This window comes from Natator depressus, chromosome 16, assembly GCF_965152275.1.
Source record: "Natator depressus isolate rNatDep1 chromosome 16, rNatDep2.hap1, whole genome shotgun sequence".
NCBI lineage: Eukaryota > Metazoa > Chordata > Testudines > Cheloniidae > Natator > Natator depressus.
The window spans coordinates 24,004,109-24,023,088 of NC_134249.1; the positions used below are offsets into that span (position 1 = coordinate 24,004,109).

An 18,980-nucleotide genomic window follows, 5' to 3' on the forward strand; every position below is an offset into this window, starting at 1 on the left:
AATTAGAAAAGAATAAAACATATCTAAGGGTACCTCTACGCTGCAATTCAACACCTATGGCTAACCTGTGCCAGCTGACACAGGCGCATGCTATGGGGCTGTTTAACTGCAGTGTAGATATTCGGGCTTGGGCTGGAGCCCAGGCTCTGGGACTCCATAGGGGGGTGGGGAGGGTCCCAGAGCCCAGGTTAGAGCCCAAGACCACAAGTAAATAGCTCTGTAGCCTTAGTCAGCTGACACAGGCCAGCCCTGGGTGTTTATCTGAAGTGTAGACATACCCTAAAAGCTAAGAGGATGTGCTCTAATGGCAAGAGTTCTTGACAGGTGGCCCAGATTTTCCTGGATTCCAATCGTATCTGAGCAACTGCCTCATTGCATGATAGTAGGAAATTCATTTGACTCCACCATGGAACCCACCCTCCCCCCAAAAAATCAGCTGTAAAACAGAAAAAGCAACAACTTCTCTGATAACCAGGTGCTGTACCCAAGCAGGGCTTTTATAGGCTTTGTAAAAAAGGATATAAGGACTTGATGGCAAAATGCCTATAAAATAAATACTTTGCTATACATCCCTTGAACTTTACTTATATTTGGTCTCCTAGATGCAATGGTACTTAATTCTTCAAACTCAGGACACAAAATTGTTATTTTATAGTTCCCGTTTTCAGTGTTACATTCCTTAGTTCAAAATGAAATGTAATATATAGAGGGTTTCTGACTCAATTTTTTTTTCTTGGTATATTTCTCCCTCCCTCTCTAAAGCCCTGGATTCTTGAGGAACATCAAAGGGTGATCTTTCTGGTCTACAGGCCCCTCAAACATTCTGAGCACACAGGCACTGTCACTGGGTGTGCACTGGCTATTTAAGGCAGACTGTAGATGAAGCATGACCCAATCCTGGCTCAGTATGAAACGGGCCTTCTAGGAGATCTAGTCTTCAGAGGGATTCTGGGAATTGTAGGCTACTTAAATGCATGCTTTCTACCAAGAGAGATGGGGAAGCAGTCCAGGAGATGGTACGGACAAGGGCTGGCACAGAGGCCTGGGAGAAGAGAGAGGAGCTCTGGGAAGGGGTAAAGCATGAGAAGGAGAAAGCATGAGGTAATACAGAAATGATGTGGGTAGCAGGCCTGCTGCTGGCACCTGTTTAGGGACCAAGACTGGGGCTTCCAGCAAGGGTGGGAAGAAGTGCCCTGCTTCATTCCCTGGTATTAACAGGGGGTGAGAATTGAGGTCCTGGGAAGGAACTGCTTAGACTGAGGAGGATCAAGAGACTGGCTAATCTTTTACAATGGAGTAGAAGACAGAGCTTGGGGAGGACCAACGGATTGCATTATATTTAGTTTGGACTTTTCTGGTTGCCCTAGAACAGGGGTTCTCAAATTGGGGGTCATGACCCCTCAAGGGACTGCAAGGTTATTAAGTGGGGGTCATGAGCTGTCAGCCTCCACCCCCAAACTCCTCTCTGTTTCCCGCATTTATAATGGTGTTAAATATAAAAAATGTGTTTTTAATTTATGAGGGGGATCACACTCAGAGGCTTGCTGAGTGAAAGGAGTCACCAATACAAAAGCTTGAGAACCACTGCCATAGAAGGAGAGAACATTTGCTTGGTCAGAGGGTTACACTACAAGAAAACACCCCCCCTCATTAACCTATCCACCGAAACCTCAAATCTCTGCACCAGTCAAAGGGAGACTACTGACTCGTAAAGGGAAATGGAAGCCTGGATGATGGGATGGCAGACTAGATAAGTAATCTTATTATTAGAGCCCAGCAAATCTGGAAATATCCGCTTTATATCCATGGATGTGGATATCTGCTAACCACGTTTGAGGATGGCAGACTGGATGCAGATATAAATTTTGTATCCACACAGGGCTCTACTTATTATAGACCCTTTTAGTGTATGTTTTAGAAAAGCTTTTTAAAGTTTTTGCTTTCATGTGGTCCTCAATGCTTTATAAGATTTGATATTTAAATAGATACTGCACATGGTAAGAGATGAAGAGCAGACAGCCCAGAAGTAGAAATCTGTGGGGAAAGTGAGTTTCGAAGAACGAGGATATTAGGTACACACAGAGGGATTTTGTTTTAGGTGCAGGAGCTACATGAAAAAACATGAGACGTTATGATGGCCAGAGTGTGAGGAAGTGTATGACATTTGAATAAAGTTGACTACATCAGCCTTACAGGTCATTTTTCCAATAACTAAACAGCTTATAAAGTAATTGAGGACTCATCTAAAATGCAGTTAAATGTATATCATTTTCTTCAGACTATAGCAGTTGCAGAAAAATACTATAAGAGTGGAATATACAGTGGGATTGAAGAGTCTCAAAATGGTAACGGTTAAATGACTTGAGGTGGCAGTCTATAAGGCCAGTTACTGAGACCAGAATTTACAGTGAACACTAAAGAGAGGGACTGCTTGAGAATTTGTTCCTTACCATATTCAGAAACTCACATTAATTAACCTTTTATCCTATCAAGACAGGAAAAAGGCTACACAGAGATCACTTCGCTCATCAGTGAAATGCAGACACTTGCATCTGGGGTGGAACACAATTGCTATTTTGCAGTGTAGAAACACTGCACAAAGATTGCAGACACTGAATAATGCATGTTTACTCCATTGAAACTACCAGGAAACAAACACGAGAAGGAATGTAGTTACCCAAGCTGGAATTTGGGCAAGACACAAGGTTAGTAACCCAATTCTTAGAAACAGACCCCTGGATTCTTTATTTCAAATGGCCAGTAAACGAGAAGAACAGTAGCGATTCTAGGTGTCAAGTCTGCTGAGGAATCCATGTAGCACATTATCTAACACCAGCTCTTCTACAACTCACCATATTTTTTTGGCAGGAGAAGCTACAGAAGTGGTTTTGAAATGTAGAACCATCAGTATCTTACAGAGGCTCCTTCTTAATTCTGAACTCCTGACACCACTTATGAATCACAGAATTTAGATTTCTAAGAAATACAAGCACAAGCATTTCAGTTAGCAGGCAATGTAGCAACATTACTCACCCATAGTGACATAGGGCAATTTGTCAGTTGATCCATGGGGATAGATGCTGTAAAGGTGGGGTCCAGAGACATCTACTCCCCCTAAAACCAGAGCAGCACCAATGTAACCTTGATACCTGTTGAACAAAGTACAAGCATGAATTTAGACATTGATAAACTTAATTTTACTTTAACATAACATATGCATTCTAAAAACTGAAGTACTTTCTCATTATTATAACAGGTTGTTTCTCCATGCATAATAACCTAAATGTATATCTTTCAAAAACATGCCAGCCCTATTAGCCAATATTAAATACAGACACCTTATTTGGTCTAGTTAATCTGCCTCGCCCCCCCCCCCCTTTTTTAATATCATTATACAAATTAAAAATAACTGTGTGGCTACCTATCAGGAGCACTCTGCAAATGTTAGCAACGTGTGATGACTCGAATTAAGAAAAATTAACTCTAGTGCATAGAAAGGTACTGTAGTATTAAACCACCATCGCCTGAAACTGGAGAATTAAAATGTTCAGCTGCAGCAAATGTGCTGGACCTCAACTGGCACACTTGCTGTGCTAGAGCACTACTATCCTGTGCACGCCCTTCTTTTGTTAATAGAAAGAGAAGCCAAAAAGTTAAACTTTTTCAGGTCTTACTTGAAGTATTGTAATTCCTGCATTTGAAACAGGTTTTTATTTTATTGGAAAGAGTTTAGAAATGCATGCCCTTCTCCACCTCTCTTTTTAGTCTTTGGTTGGTCCAAATGTCTGGATTGCTTTTAATGACTGTCACATGACAGCCCGTTGGAACAGCCAAGCTGACCAACAGCAAGCTGCCAACCTGAATTACTGTAACTCATCCTGACTCCAGATCACTTGGTTTCATGGAATGGTTTTTTTTTTTTTTCCTTCTTCTTCCTCCTTCCATCCCAGACTTTAATTTTCTGGGAACTTTCCTGATTGGTGGAAACTTTTTTTAATCACATGCACATACTTCGCGTTCTTTCACCTTCCACCCACCCACAATTTACTTATGGAAAACACTGTATTAAAATAACATTGGCATGATTTAAAAAAAGTGATGGAGAACATGCCCTCAGTCTGTTTAGCCTGGAAAAACTGGTAATGTGGTTTAAATACCCACCCACATAAAACAATGCTTGATTTTGATGGCAAACCCATCAATTGAAACTATTTTAGGATGAATGCCCTACAATTTCCAAGTGAAACATTACATTTCCTTTGCATGTCTCCCTCCCTCCCCCTTCCCCAAACAATAACCAAAAAGTCTTTGGCATATTGGCCACCTGGAAAATCTGAGGACCCTAGCCTAAATAAATATTCAATATCAAAGTGACAATGGGTGTATTGATTGAATTAATTTTAAATTAAATAAAAACAAGTTTTAAATTTAAATGAAGATGCTGCAGAACTCCCAGTCTTTGGCAAAATGGTTCCTCATATACTCTGACTCCTTGCTGCATAATTTAGATCCAGTTTACTAGGGCTGGCTGTACAGCTGTGAGGAAGGTTACAGCAAAGAGGGAAAACATTAAGATCAGGAAAGTTGCACTTCGTAAGTTTGTTTAGAAGAATGTAGCAAATGTCTGAAGTGTCAGTTGAGGGGACTGGACTATATAAGTCAAGAATAAGTTTTTATTGGTCTTTCAGAACCTGATCATTCAAAAACTCTCTCAGCAATAGATAATGCCACTAAAAATACAAACCTCAGCTATTAGACCCTTAAATAATCAGCAGCTAATTGTATCCTATGGAGTGTGTGTAAATACCTAATCTACCTTTGTATCTCTTTGCAAAGCTATATTTGAGAGGACAACGTTGTAGGGAGAAATGGGAAATCCGAATGGTTTTGAGGGACTTTGTATTTTCCTCTATCATCCTGCCTCTGCCTTCACTGTTTGGCTGGGATAAGTGATCCAAACAAATTGAGGGAACATTGGAATAGCAGTAAAGAAGGGTCTAGTATTTCAAGACTCAGTTTGTTTTTCCAGTTCTGCCACTGACTCTGACCTTGGATCAAGTTATTCAACCTCTGTCTTATTTTCCCCATCTGTAAAATGGATATAACACTTAGCTACACTGTACCTGAAAAGTGGTGGATGTTTAAATAATGCTTGTAAAAATTTAAAAGCACAGTCTTGTGTCAAAGGACCCATGGGTGAAGGGTGCTTCTGAGGTGTCATGTAGTATTACTGTCTGTATAAAATTGTTGTATTAAATTGTAATCACTTTGTTTCAGTCCTTTGATATAAGACTGTGTTTTTAAATTCACCACATACAGTGCAGGAAATGGAAAGACAACTCAGATTGTTTCTTTGCTTCTGTCTGACAAAGAAAAATGAACAAAAGTGCATGGCAGTTTTATGATAAAATATTGATATATTTTTGACTTCGGGTCAGTGTCTGTAAGGAATTCATGGAGTTACCTGAAAAGCATCTGTTTGAGCATTCGGTTAGCTGTGACAACTCTCGGAAGCCGTCCAGTAGACAAGGAATGGAGCTCCAGATTGGAAGAGATCAGCTGAGTTGTCATGTCAGTGTCTGCAGCTGTCCCCGCACCACAACAGCTGGAAAACATTTTTAGCAAGTCACCAAGTTAAAAACTCTTAAACACTGTATTTAATTAATATCCCTCTTCTTTCAGTCACTAGAAGTGGAACTGACTCTAACCTCCCATGAAGTGTAAAACAGGCAGTGCTACTTCCAAGGTGGATACCAGCTATTCGGAGAGGTAAAATTAAGATTACTTTATTTAATGTGATAGATTTTCATTGTCTCCTCCCCTAGTTTGCTTTGATTTAATCCAATTCAGATAATTGTTATAGTTTCCTGTCCCTTTTACTATACGAAGACCACTCACATGCATTCAGAGTTAACAATAAGCATTTTCTTTGACAGAAAGAAGTCTTTCCAATAGCAACTGTAGGGTAGGATGTTTAACTGCTTCCTATTTAGATACTCCTGCAGTTTTTTCAACACGAGCGTTACAGCCTTATGCTGGTACAGGAGAAAAAATTAAATTAACAAGATACTAACCGTGAAACTAACCAACCTATTTTCATTGTCTGGCATGAATGACTACCAAAAGGAAACAAACAGCATTACTGGTGAAATTAACTACCATTTTAAAGTTCTCACCTTTAATCTGAAGTATTAGCAATAAGGTGTACAGTTTACGAGAATCAACACTAAAATTACACTTAAAGTTTACTTACATTAAAACTGACAGTTTTAATACTTACTAGATATTAGGAGAAATGAAGTGTATTTTTGAACAGTTCTTGTCAGCAACAACCATTCCCTCAGTTGCTCTTGTATCTGCTCCAAGGACTATACCATCCTACAGAAAAGGTGAGAAACTTAAAATCAAAACTTTGACAAGATTTAACATTATTTTACTGCTCATGTTACAGTAGTCTGTAATACGCAATGACAATGACCACTGTCACTTTCTGCAATTCTCACAATAATAACGTACCTTCTGAGAGAGAGAAAATGGTAAATATTGGGCTGCAGAAGAATTTGTAATGGACAGACGTTCCCGCAGCACCAAAAAGAGACTGTCACCATCAAATATACAGCAGTGTGTCAGGAAAGGGCAAGCAGTCTAAAGAGAGCTTGTGAGTAAAGAGAGCTGACAAAGTAAGTCAGCAGTGGACTGAATGCCGTGTTCAGCTGAAGAAGACGCTTTCGGAACTTCCAGTGAGGTGACAGGCTAGCAGATCTTAATTGAAGAGGTAAGATTTCATGTTATTTTCCAACTAGGTTTCATATTGTGCGCATCACAGTATCTCTTGCCACCTGACGGAACAGCCAACCCAGATTACAGGCCAGCTGTTGCCTCAGCAAGAGTGTGGAGTTTGGCTTTTAAAGTACAGTGACACAAGAGACTAAACATTTCATTTCATCTCATCTCTAACTTCCAGATAAAATATGATCTATTTAGAGTTTAATGCATGATTATTCCTAAGTATGAGACCTGTACAGGCCATCTGGGATGTAATTCTGTTTTTCATCGTCATCAGAATAGAAGATTCTGCAAAGGGAATTTAGCTGACTGTTCTCCTGATAAACAGCAAGGAAAATAGAATGCAGATCTCTCTTGATGTATTCACTCAACAGCCCCACAAAGAACTCATGTGAGTAGACAAAGCAGAAGTCTCCCCCCATTTACTGAGGGCAAAAACCCCTTATGCAACACCTGCTAACCCCAGAAAATGTGAAGAGCTGAGTCCATTACAAACATCTTCCTGTGACTCTTAGCTGCTCCGTGTTGCACTCTGATGTTACAGTGACGGGGGCCCTAGGAGCATGTGCCCGAGGGAACGAGGTAGAGGAGCAACCTAATCTCACCTTGAACACAACTCCAGCAATGGTGGTGCCTGTCTTCCGGGCTGCAGGGAGCCGAAGCCCCTTCTTAGTGAACTCTGCCTCCAGGAGCGCATTCCTGGAACGAGGAGCCAAAGGGAGAATAAGGAGACATGGCACCTTCACAAGCAAGGCTTTCATCGCTTCCTACGCCTCCCTCCCCAGCTGGCTGAACTGCCCACTCCCCCCCCCACACCACCAGGGCCCCCCCCCTCCCCGCCAGCCCAGCCCAGCCCCCACACCACCAGGGCCCCCCCCCCCCCGCCAGCCCGCCCCCGCCCCCACACCACCAGGGCCCCCCCCCCCGCCAGCCCGGCCCCGCCCCCGCCCCCACACCACCAGGGCCCCCCCCCGCCAGCCCGGCCCCGCCCCCGCCCCCACACCACCAGGGCCCCCCCCCCTCTCCGCCAGCCCGGCCCCGCCCCCGCCCCCACACCACCAGGGCCCCCCCCCTCCGCCAGCCCGGCCCCGCCCCCGCCCCCACACCACCAGGGCCCCCCCCCTCCCCGCCAGCCCGGCCCCGCCCCCACACCACCAGGGCCCCCCCCCTCCCCGCCAGCCCGGCCCCGCCCCCACACCACCAGGGCCCCCCCCCTCCCCGCCAGCCCGGCCCCGCCCCCACACCACCAGGGCCCCCCCCCTCCCCGCCAGCCCGGCCCCGCCCCCACACCACCAGGGGCCCCCCCCTCCCCGCCCCGCCCCCACACCACCAGGGGCCCCCCCCTCCCCGCCCCGCCCCCACACCACCAGGGGCCCCCCCCTCCCCGCCAGCCCGGCCCGGCCCGGCCCCGCCCCCACACCACCAGGGGCCCCCCCCTCCCCGCCAGCCCGGCCCCGCCCCCACACCACCAGGGGCCCCCCCCTCCCCGCCGGCCCGGCCCCGCCCCCACACCACCAGGGGCCCCCCCCTCCCCGCCGGCCCGGCCCCGCCCCCACACCACCAGGGGCCCCCCCCTCCCCGCCGGCCCGGCCCCGCCCCCACACCACCAGGGGCCCCCCCCTCCCCGCCGGCCCGGCCCCGCCCCCACACCACCAGGGGCCCCCCCCTCCCCGCCGGCCCGGCCCCGCCCCCACACCACCAGGGCCCCCCCCCTCCCCGCCAGCCCGGCCCCGCCCCCACACCACCAGGGCCCCCCCCCTCCCCGCCAGCCCGGCCCGGCCCGGCCCCGCCCCCACACCACCAGGGCCCCCCCCCTCCCCGCCAGCCCGGCCCCGCCCCCACAATACCGGGCCCCGACCCCCGCCCCAGGCTGAGCGCCCTGGATGAGGGGAACGAAACACCCCGCTCCGCTGCGCCAGGCGGGGCTGCCCCACGGCTCAGGCTCCGCAGGCCGGGCCCCTCCAGGCAGCCTCCCTGCGCGGCTTGCCCTGAGCCGCGCTGCCGGCGCCGGCCCGCTCCCCTCTCCAAGCGCCCCGGTCCCGCCGCGCGCCCCGCCCCCGGCCCTCACCGGGCGCAGTTGTCGAAGCCGAAGCCGCTGCTCGGAGCCTGGAGCACGGACACCGCCGCCATCTTCCCGCCGCCGGGTGCTGCGGGCCGTGACTCAGCGAGCGCCGGCCGCGGAACCGCTTCCGGGTCACCGCCGCTCTCCTGCCCCGGAGCCGGAAGGGCCCGGCCGAGGCCTGGTCCCGGGGCGCCCAGGCCCGAGCCTGCGGTGACGCCCACCCGCCCGGGGCTGGCTGCAGAATCGGGTCCTAGAGGCTGGGCGGGGCCCAGACCCGGGCCGCTCGGGCAGCTCGCGCCAGGCCCCGCGCGAGTCACGAGCTGCGCGTCGCAGTCCCGGGAGAAGAGCAGGAGAGGACTTGTGGCACCTGCGAGACTAACCGGTTACCTGAGCCGCAGCGTTCGTGAGCTACAGCTCGCTGCATCGGATGCATTCCCTGGCAAATACAGGGGGGAGACTGATCTGCACAGAGACCGTGAAACGATGGGTGTTACCGTACGGACTGTACGGAGAGTGACCACTTGAGATGAGCTAATACCAGCCGGGGGGGGGACCCTTTGTAGTGATCATCGAGGTGGGCCATTTCCAGCAGTTAACAAGAACGTCGGGGGGGAGGGGGAATAAACAAGGGGAAATAGTTTTACTTTGTGTTATCTGATTTGTGTCCATTTATTCTTTTACGTAGAGACTGTCCAGTTTGACCAATGTACATGGCAGAGGGGCATTGCTGGCACATGATGGCATATATCACATTGGTGGATGTGCAGGTGAACGAGCCTCTGATAGTGTGGCTGATGTGATTAGGCCCTGTGATGGTGTCCCCTGAATAGATATGTGGGCACAGTTGGCAACGGGCTTTGTTGCAAGAATAGGTTCCTGGGTTAGTGGTTCTGTGGTGTGGTGTGTGGTTGCTGGTGAGTATTTGCTTCAGGTTGTGGGGTGTCTGTAAGCAAGGACTGGCCTGTCTCCCAAGATCTGTGAGAGTGATGGGTCGTCCTTCAGGATAGGTTGTAGATCCTTGATGATGCGTTGGAGGGGTTTTAGTTGGGGGCTGAAGGTGACGGCTAGTGGCGTTCTGTTATTTTCTTTGTTGGGCCTGTCCTGTAGTAGGTGACTTCTGGGTACTCTTCTGGCTCTGTCAATCTGTTTCTTCACTTCAGCAGGTGGGTATTGTAGTTGTAAGAATGCTCGATAGAGATCTTGTAGGTGTTTGTCTCTGTCTGAGGGGTTGGAGCAAATTCGGTTGCCACACTATCAAAGGCTCGTTCACCTGCACATCTACCAATGTGATATATGCCATCGTGTGCCAGCAATGCCCCTCTGCCATGTACATTGGTCAAACTGGACAATCTCTACGTAAAAGAATAAATGGACACAAATCAGATACGGCTGCTACTCTGAAAACAATCCCGGGAGTCTGGAGAATGGGGCAGCGGGGGGGGGGTGTCATTTGGTTTCTGCTTTTGGAGCCTGCAGGCCCCACTGGGCCCCCCTTTGGAGCTTTCTCGTCAGGCACGGGGCCAGACGCGTCTTTTCCCGTTGAAGATGAAACCGCCTGGCCGCTTGACTCCAGGAGACGGGGGCTTTAAGGAGAATGAGGCTCAGGACAAACTCCCGAGAGTTGGCCACGCTGCAGAGCGACGCGCACCCTGTTCTGAGCAGGGTGTTCACAACTGGAAGGCAGGGCCGCATGACTGGGGCCAGCTTTTTCCCATGTGATTTGTAAACGATTTTGCCAGGGTTTTTTTTCACCTCTTTAATATTCACTTTTTACAAATACCCTAGTAAGGAAGTGTATAGGAATATTCACAGAAACAGCCAATTTAAGCAAGTATTGCAAGAGTACATAGACATTATTACAAAATAAAACGTATCTGCACACACTCCAGATTCTAGGAATTATGCTCATCCATTAAGGAAACTGAGCTGAAAACCCTGGGGCACACCTGGGAACCATTGAAAGGCTTGCCACAAACAGACAGGAGTGGAGGAACTTCATCGCTGCCCTAAATGCAAGAGGCATAATGGGAACATGATGATGATTAAGGAAACAGAAGCAGCTCATGTGGCTTGGTTAACCAATCAAAACATCTTACGTTTCGAATAGCAAACAGTCTCAGTGAAATGCTCTCAAATGAGATGCAGACCAAGAATCATGTCTCAGATAAGTACATTTGAGACAATCACAGTTTGTTCATGGACAATGGGGTAGGTGGTGAAAGTTGTTGAATACATTATTCATCATGAATTATTCTCCCAGCTCTAAAAAAAACAAAAACCCACCAGCAACAACTATGGGTGATGATGAGACATGTTCTGAAGAAATGTCAGCTGAAGTGTATGCCTGACTATAGGTGTCAATATGCTGCAGGCTAAGACCCTGATCATTGCATGTGTTTAGCTTTACTACCATGAGTAGTCTCATTAAAATCAATGTGATTGTTTCTGATAGGAAAATTAAGTACATGCATAAGCATTGTCAGGATTGGGACCTAACTTGCTGAAGTTGTAAACCTTACCATGGAACCTGGTCCTATTGAGTTGGGAGCAGGATCAAGTGTGAAAGATCGTAGGTTATCTCTCTGGAGCTCTGTGTGACCAGTGCATTCTGCTCTAAATGGGTGGAGAGCTGAAGGTTTCAGAGTGAGAGATAAATTCAATAGCAAAGGATTGGCCACCACCATGTAAAGCCTTTCACAGTAAGGGAACCGAAGTAAAGGGACAAAAGGAGGGTGATTCAGGAGGTATACCAAAAGAAAAGTTGTTTTAAAAGACAAGGCAGCACAGTGTTCACCAATTGTGAGTGTGCATCATTAATCATGGGTGGCACGTGACTCCACCGTTTGGGGAAGCTGCACACACCAGGACTGTGGTCTCCCCCTGAGGCCCGCCCCCACTTAGCCTCCTCCTGCAGAAGCCCCACTGATGCTCCACCCCTGTCCCTACTCAGCCCCCTGCTTGAGGCCCCCTCCACCACCTGGCCAGCCCTTCACGGTGCCTCTTTGCCCCTCCCCCACCCTCCCATTGGCCGGCCAGCTGGCCACTCACCTCTCATGTGGATGGAGTGGGGATGGGAAGAAGCAGAGTCTTGTGGGAAGAGGAGGAGTGGGACCAGGACCTTGGGGTGGAGCGCAGGCAAGACACCTATCCTTTTGACAGCAGTGTACTCTAAAAGTGGTGGGCCGGCTTAGCCTCCCCTGGCCTGTTATACCAACCGCCTATGTCTGGTTTATTTGAATATACCTCCGAAAAAAGGACTTTGTTCACCGTTTCTTGTCTCATCCTGTACTTCTCACCATCAGCTGATCCTGTCTTTCACCCACTCTCACCAGCCTCTCACTTTGGTAAAGATTAAACTACTGGAGCTCTGGCCTCAGCAGCTACCAGTTGCCACTCCCAAGGTGGGGAGGAAAACAACTGTGTCTGCATCATTAAATATGATACATTTATGAATGGGATTATATGGACTGGATGACCCAAGAGGGCCCTTCCAGCCCTATGTCCTAGCTTCCTATTTATACAGAAAAGGAGAAGGGATCTATACATTTAAAAAATCCTCATCCATATTTAAAAAAAAACACAAGGAAAAGCCACAGGTAAAACCAAGAGAGAAAGTTGAAATTGTAAAGGGGAAACAAATGATCAAAGGGGTCTATGGAGCTTCTTCTAGAGACAGTCAGTCAAACCTGTAAAATGAGAGCAAACAGCATAGGCACATGAAAACCATTGAGTAGAGTAAACTTGATTAAGTGTTAGACCCTGATTCTGCAAAAACTTGCATACACACTGTGAATCATTTAATTGAAGTCAAGTAACTACTTGGTACATAAAGTTAAGCAAGTCTTTGCCAAATCAAGGCTTAAGACTTCCAGGAAATTAGCTCTATCCTAGTGATTACTCGTCTGATGCTGCTTTAACCAACCACCAGCTGCTGAATTTCTGATACTGTTGTTGGTTTGGGAGAGAGCAGCTGGGGTTATTAATCCAGCTGGAATATATCAAGCAGAATAGCCTCCACAGGCCTTTTGAAGAGGAGAGATGGTAGAGCAGTTTGTGAGACTGTAGTGGTAGATAAATACTATACCTATTTGTCTAATGTACATAGTTGCTATCCCTTATGGTTTTCTCTACTGGAGTTGCTAGGTGTGTGCTAGCAATAAAAAGGAAGGAAATGGTGGAATGTTGAGGTTGTTATTTGGTGGGTAGAGTTTGGTCTTGTTTTTCCCTGTTATGATTTTTATCATCTTGTCCTATAGGTGACTGTTCTCATTTGTTAAATTCAATTAACTTCTGTGTAAGTGCTTGGGAGAAATGCTTCCTGGCAATGAGAACTGACTAGAGAAAAAGGTACTTGATGTTCCTATCCTATGTGAGATATGCACTAGTGTTGGTGGCTAGATATTTCTGCCCTGTTGATCTCATTGTAGCTCTCTGGGAAACTAAATATTCCAGTTGATCAAAACTCCCTCAAAGGAATGTCTTTCTCTTGAGAGAAGACTGTATCATCGGCTGATAGATTGGGACTTTGGGAGACATTTCTTTTCAACAGTGTTCCAAAGCTTGCTTGTCCAGCTGGCTATTGGTCTGCTGCCTAGGGGCTGCTTAACAGAGCTGTTCTTGCTAGTCTGCAACTGCTATATGTTGAACAGCATTCAGTCAGGAAAGTAACTGGATGGGCTTGGCATTGGTAGCTGTACTTGTACTTAACACTCTGAGAACATGTGCTGCAAACCTCAACTGTTCCTCTAAAGCCTTTGAACTTTCTATTCTATATGCCTATGACTAAAAAACAAAAATTAAACTATCAAGTGTTCACAGGCATGGGTTATACAGGCCAATACTGTGTGTGTGAGATGCTGGATTAAGTCTCTGATTTCTACATCTGCAACAAGTGCCCTCTCATACCTCCCAAGGCTTGTGGTTCTTGCTTCAATGGTTGCCAGCTTTTTTTTTTTTTTCTTCCCCCTCCCTCACCCTAATGTCTATTTCTTACTCAATCAGTGTGAGCTAAGAGTTTTTTGTTTAGCTTTTAACACTATTACTCTTCTTTCAAGAGTACTTGCCAAGAGATGGCCTTTAAGGTAGGAAGTGTTTAGAGCTCTCTGTGCTGTGTTTAAATATTAATCTTCATCTAAATGCAGCTGTGCATGTGAGGCTATTAACATTTAATGAGGCACTTTATGTTTTCTCTACCTGTTCAAAGTAGCAGCAGCATAGCTTCTGCAGAGCAGTGAAGAGAAAATAGTGTGCTCAGATGTGGTGGTAGCCCTCTTGACATAGGAGAGACTTGCCACTTTCTAGTATTTAGGATTGACTCTCTCCTGTACTTTCCTGGAGTCTGGGGTGGGAAGGTGGTTTGAGACCCACATGTCCCTTCCAAACAGATCAGGGGGGACATAAGAAATGTAACCTTGATCTGACTTTCCTGGAAAACTAAATCCATTCCACAAGGTTTGGATCTGGTATCAGTCTGTAACCCACTATGATAGACTTGCTTAAAAGAAAACAATTTCCCCCTGTTGTTGAGGGGCAAGGCTTGTTGGAGGTGTGAACTGACAATGTGGGGCCTCTAATGAACACCACTGCATCACTCATGCCTAGTGAGATGTCTAAATCAAGAGTTATTTACTAAAATTGTTACATGAAATGAGTTTATTTACAAACCTAAAGATGTGAGTGGCAGTTCCTCCTTTTGGCAGGAAATTAAGTATAAATCTTGCATGTCAGTCCAGGCCATTGCTGAAGTTTGCTTACTTAGAGTGTGTCCAGAGGAAGGCTTTCAAACAAATGGCCCTGGGCTTGACTGTGGCATGCAGAGTACAGCTTATAATTGGATGAACAGACTTTTACTGAGTGGGTATGAATAACCTAAGTATTTCCTCCAGTGATAGGCCTTGAGCACCTACTGACTGACCACCTAGTCCTATAGGAATTTAACTTCTAACGTGAAGCTGGAGTCAAGAACAAATCATTGGTTCCCCAAGAAATCTATTAAAGGTGACAGAGGGACCAGAGAAAGAAAGTGAAGAGGAATGCATTAGTCCATGTTATGAAGCTAGAGGCACACTTGAACCCTAGGGGATACAAATGCTGGCATTGTTCTAATCTGAAACTATAGGAAATATCTGCATGACCTAAACGGGGGGGCAAGGAGAGGGTTGTGAAAAAACTTAGCGTCTCCCGCTAGATCAGGAAATACAGAATCTAGATTCTAGTCAAGATTTTGCTAGTGTCTGTGTGTTACCTTAGAGTGTCTTGTTACTTTCTCTGCCTTAGTTCCCCCATATTTAAAATGAAAGTAATGCAATTTTATCTCACTTTAGGGTTGTGGGACACAACTAACGGCCCTTGTAAAACACCTTGAGGGCTTTGGGTGACTGATACTACTAAAAATCATACTTTAGTTAAATCAGTACAAAAAAGTTCCTGTCAATGGCTCACTATGGCTTTTGCCATATTGAAAATGCAACCCTACTAGTACAAACAAAAATAAATCCTCCTCTTCTTTCTCTCCGCGCCCCCCCCCCCCCAAAAAAAAACCCAGGAAAGAGGAAGGGGAAATCCATTTCAGCCATAGATCTTATTCCTCAATGCACAAATCCCACCTCTTAGTTCACCACCTCATGCCTCAAAAGCCTGGAATTAAGAGAGGTTCTTAGCAGAATGGCCAGAGACTTCAGTATTTCAGCCTGTTGGTCTTATCTGTGCTTCTAAAACCTTACACCAATAGGAGTCAGAATGCTGCTTTTAGAAATTTTGTTCTGGCACTACTGTACTCTTTTTCTTTCTTTGAGGAAAAGAGCCTGGATTCAGTAATGCCTCTTGTAAGTTTTTGAAAGGTTTGTTTTAGCTGAAAAGCTCGTTCACTGCATAACCAAAATAACCAGATAACCAAAACATTAGGCAGCAAAACTGCAAAGTCTCCAAAAGGTTCTGATGTCCCTAGAAAGGAAGCTGTTAAGAACACTGCAAATGTACAAAGCCCTGTACCCCCTCATGGAACTCCTGTTAGGGAACTAGCTGCTCATCTATGGGTGGCCATGATGAGAACATGAAAGAGTTGGGGGGGGGGACATTCAGTGAAAGCCAAGTGGCTCAACCTTCTGGTAATGTGAGGCCAACATCTGATAATTCTTCAGCCATGGATCTCTTCTGTGAAAACAGGGAGCCATGGCCATGTGAAAGAACAGTGGAGGACCTCTTCCAAAGGAGGCTGTTCTGGAGATAACAGTGCTATCAGTGTGGCAGTCAGGCCACTGACCCAAAGGTAACTTTCAAACAGTGCAGTGATCTAACCCATGAGAGCAAAGAGTCATATACTGAGTTCCAGCTTACAGCTAGAATTGCCCTTTCCTGTGCCCTTGCCCCATCTCCTTCCCCAGCCTGCCTCCAGTATGAATATCCAGTGTCCGGCCTGTTGGTTCAGCTCCCTAGATAAAAACTGAGCATCAGAACTTGAAACCACCTCAGACTCTCAATAAACAGGGGCCTAGTTACTGGCTCCTCTGTGCTTGTCAGCAGCTCCTATTGAAGCCAGTATGATCAGTCTGTAGATGTGCTGCTAATCCTCTTCCTCTTTCCATCTCTCTGTTTTAATCTTCAACTACTGAGTCATTAACATTAAACTCAGTCTTACTGTACTCTTTAAATGCCAGTGAGCTCAAGTAACATATTCCAGATCTGAATTTTGAATGCCTGGGATTTTGGTTCTGCCCATTGTAAAGATAAATGACTCTCTTTGCCAATTTCAGAATCTGGCTTAGGTTTCAAATGCCTTTAAATTTTGAGGGGGTGGTTGAATGTTTAAAATGTGCATCCAATACCTGACAGTCAAGCCTGGGTAGCCGTGGTCCTCTGTTTGGAATCAGACTTAACATTTTTTCTGATGACCTTTCTGAAGGCCAGCAACAAGAGGAGCAGCCTGGATTCTATTCCTTGTGCTGTATACTTGAACTAGACCAGTTGGTGAGCTGTCTGTGTGTATTGAGTAAAGACACATAGAAGGATGCTACCTACTGATATCCTCTTGCTGATAATAGCTCATCTTAACTAATTAGCCTCTCACAGTTTGTATGGCAACTTCAACTTGTGTGTGTGTGTGGAGATATATATACCCACACATACAATCTTCTTACTATATATTCCATTCTATGCATCCGATGAAATGGGCTGTAGCCCACGAAAGCTTATGCTCTAATCAATTTGTTAGTCTCTAAGGTGCCACAAGTACTCCTGTTCTTTTTGTGGATACAGACTAACACGGCTGCTACTCTGAAACCTACCTACAGCTGTCTGACTCAACTTGATACCAGACTAAGTGGGTCGTACTACCTCCAACTCAAGAGTGTAAAACTGTTTGAGTGTTCCACTGAGGCAGTGAGAGCTGGGGGCAGGAGCAGTGTTGTAGCCAAGGTACAGCCAAGCCCAAGATAACGTTTGCGTTCAGAATATTAATTCTCACATGTCAGAAAAGGCAAAGCCTGAGATGGTGGTACACTGGAACCATATCCAATGTAGGCATGCTGAGCTAGGAGCAGGCATGTCACCTGACCAAGCACAATTCATTGCACTGATAGGAGATGTAGAGTTTAGCATTGACTATTACATTTAAAAATACAGCAGACTCCAAAAAGCAGTTGGGTTCCAACTGTGGCAGCTCAAACTAAGGCCACGTCTACACTACCCGCTGGATCGGCAGGTAGTGATCGATCTATTGGGGATCGATTTATCTAGTCTAGTGTAGACATGATAAATTGATCCCCGATCGCTCTGCCGTGGACTCTGGAACTCCACCACTGCAAGAGGCGGAAGCGGAGTCGATGGGGGAGCAGTGGCCGTCGATCCCACGCCGCAAGGACACAAAGTAAGTGATTCTAAGTCGATCTAAGATACGTCGACTTCAGCTACGCTATTCTCATAGCTGAAGTTGCATATCTTAGATCGATCCCCACCCCCAGTGTAGACCAAGCCTAATTGTCTCTACAATAACATTTTTCTGACTTCACAGAGAACAGTAAGTTGGAATAAAATGTGTTGTGTCCCTTTCTGGAAAGGAAATACTGATCCATCATCCTCACACAAACAGGCAGCTGCCTTTCTCCTATGACTGTTGTTTTGGGTCTCAAAATGCAGAGGATAAGGGATATGCCCGTCAAGAAGTAGTGTACGGTCTGTTGGCCCAGCCATTTCTAGACAGTCTTTGAAGGTTACAATACTTGCTTATTTGCTTATGGACAAACTGGATCTGGGAAATCTTACACATAAGACCTCTACTATTAACGTTGTAACTGCTCTCTCCAGCCATCTGAGGCTTATTTGAGGCAACAAACTAAATCCAGCCACTTGATCAGAATCCGCCACTAAGTAATCCTTCTCTAGAAAAGTTTAATTTTCAAAACCTTAGGTGGTGAAACTCCTATAACTCAACCAAAGAATCAAAAACTGTTTTAGAATGAAGCAAAATCATAAATTAATCTCTTGTAAAGACAAAGATGGCAACTGTCATAAATAACCTCTTTCTAAACTAGCTTGTGTAACAACTCTTTAGCCTGTGGAATAGTGAGGATGCTCAGAATGGAATTTAATAAGCATGGTGCATCTGTTTCCTGTCCCAAAGTGAAACACGATGGCTTTCTCTCATCTGTGGGGTGTACTTGTGTCTTGGCCAGATGGAAATCATTTTGCCATATTAAGGACTAGAGCAAAATTGAGTGCCCTTTTCTGACTAGGGTTTTCAGCACAACTAACCATGGGTCTCGTCTTCAACACAATGACAGGCTATGCTGATGAGGTGGGCATAATTCCACGATTTTGCAAGGAAATATTCTGGAAAGTAAATCTGACTCAACAAGAGGAGGTAACATTTTGCTTAATATTTTGTAGTAATAAAGTCTCCAGTCTCTCCATTAGAGCTGTCCAAAAATTGGCCAGGGCACCTTATGGGGTTGCCTCTCCCTCCATTAATCTGGATGAAAAGCTATCACTCCTATGAAACTGTTCTATTTTTAGTATCAGCTTCTCCCTGCTGAGGCTTGGATAAAGACAAAATATATCAGAAAAGAGTTTTGTGCCTTATGCTAGTTTTAATCCTTACATTTAAAAAAAAAGACTGTTTCTAATAAGCCATGTTTCA

General features: G+C 46.1%; 1 protein-coding gene and 1 pseudogene across 1 annotated transcript in view; one reads left to right on the forward strand and one right to left on the reverse strand.

Annotated features, from left to right (window-relative positions):
- PSMB7 (proteasome 20S subunit beta 7) overlaps positions 1–9,013 on the reverse strand; it is a 40,750-nt gene extending 31,737 nt beyond the window's left edge. The window contains exons 1-5 of the mRNA XM_074973437.1: positions 8,855–9,013; positions 7,392–7,485; positions 6,281–6,378; positions 5,465–5,605; positions 3,034–3,149 (exon numbers count right to left, since the gene is read on the reverse strand). Of these exons, the coding sequence (XP_074829538.1) occupies positions 3,034–3,149; positions 5,465–5,605; positions 6,281–6,378; positions 7,392–7,485; positions 8,855–8,916 (511 nt within the window). The 5' untranslated portion in view covers positions 8,917–9,013. The remainder of the gene's footprint in view (positions 1–3,033; positions 3,150–5,464; positions 5,606–6,280; positions 6,379–7,391; positions 7,486–8,854) is intronic.
- Positions 9,014–13,917: 4,904 nt separating this feature from the next.
- Positions 13,918–18,980, forward strand: part of LOC142000018 (kinesin-like protein KIF14) — a 41,355-nt pseudogene continuing 36,292 nt past the window's right edge.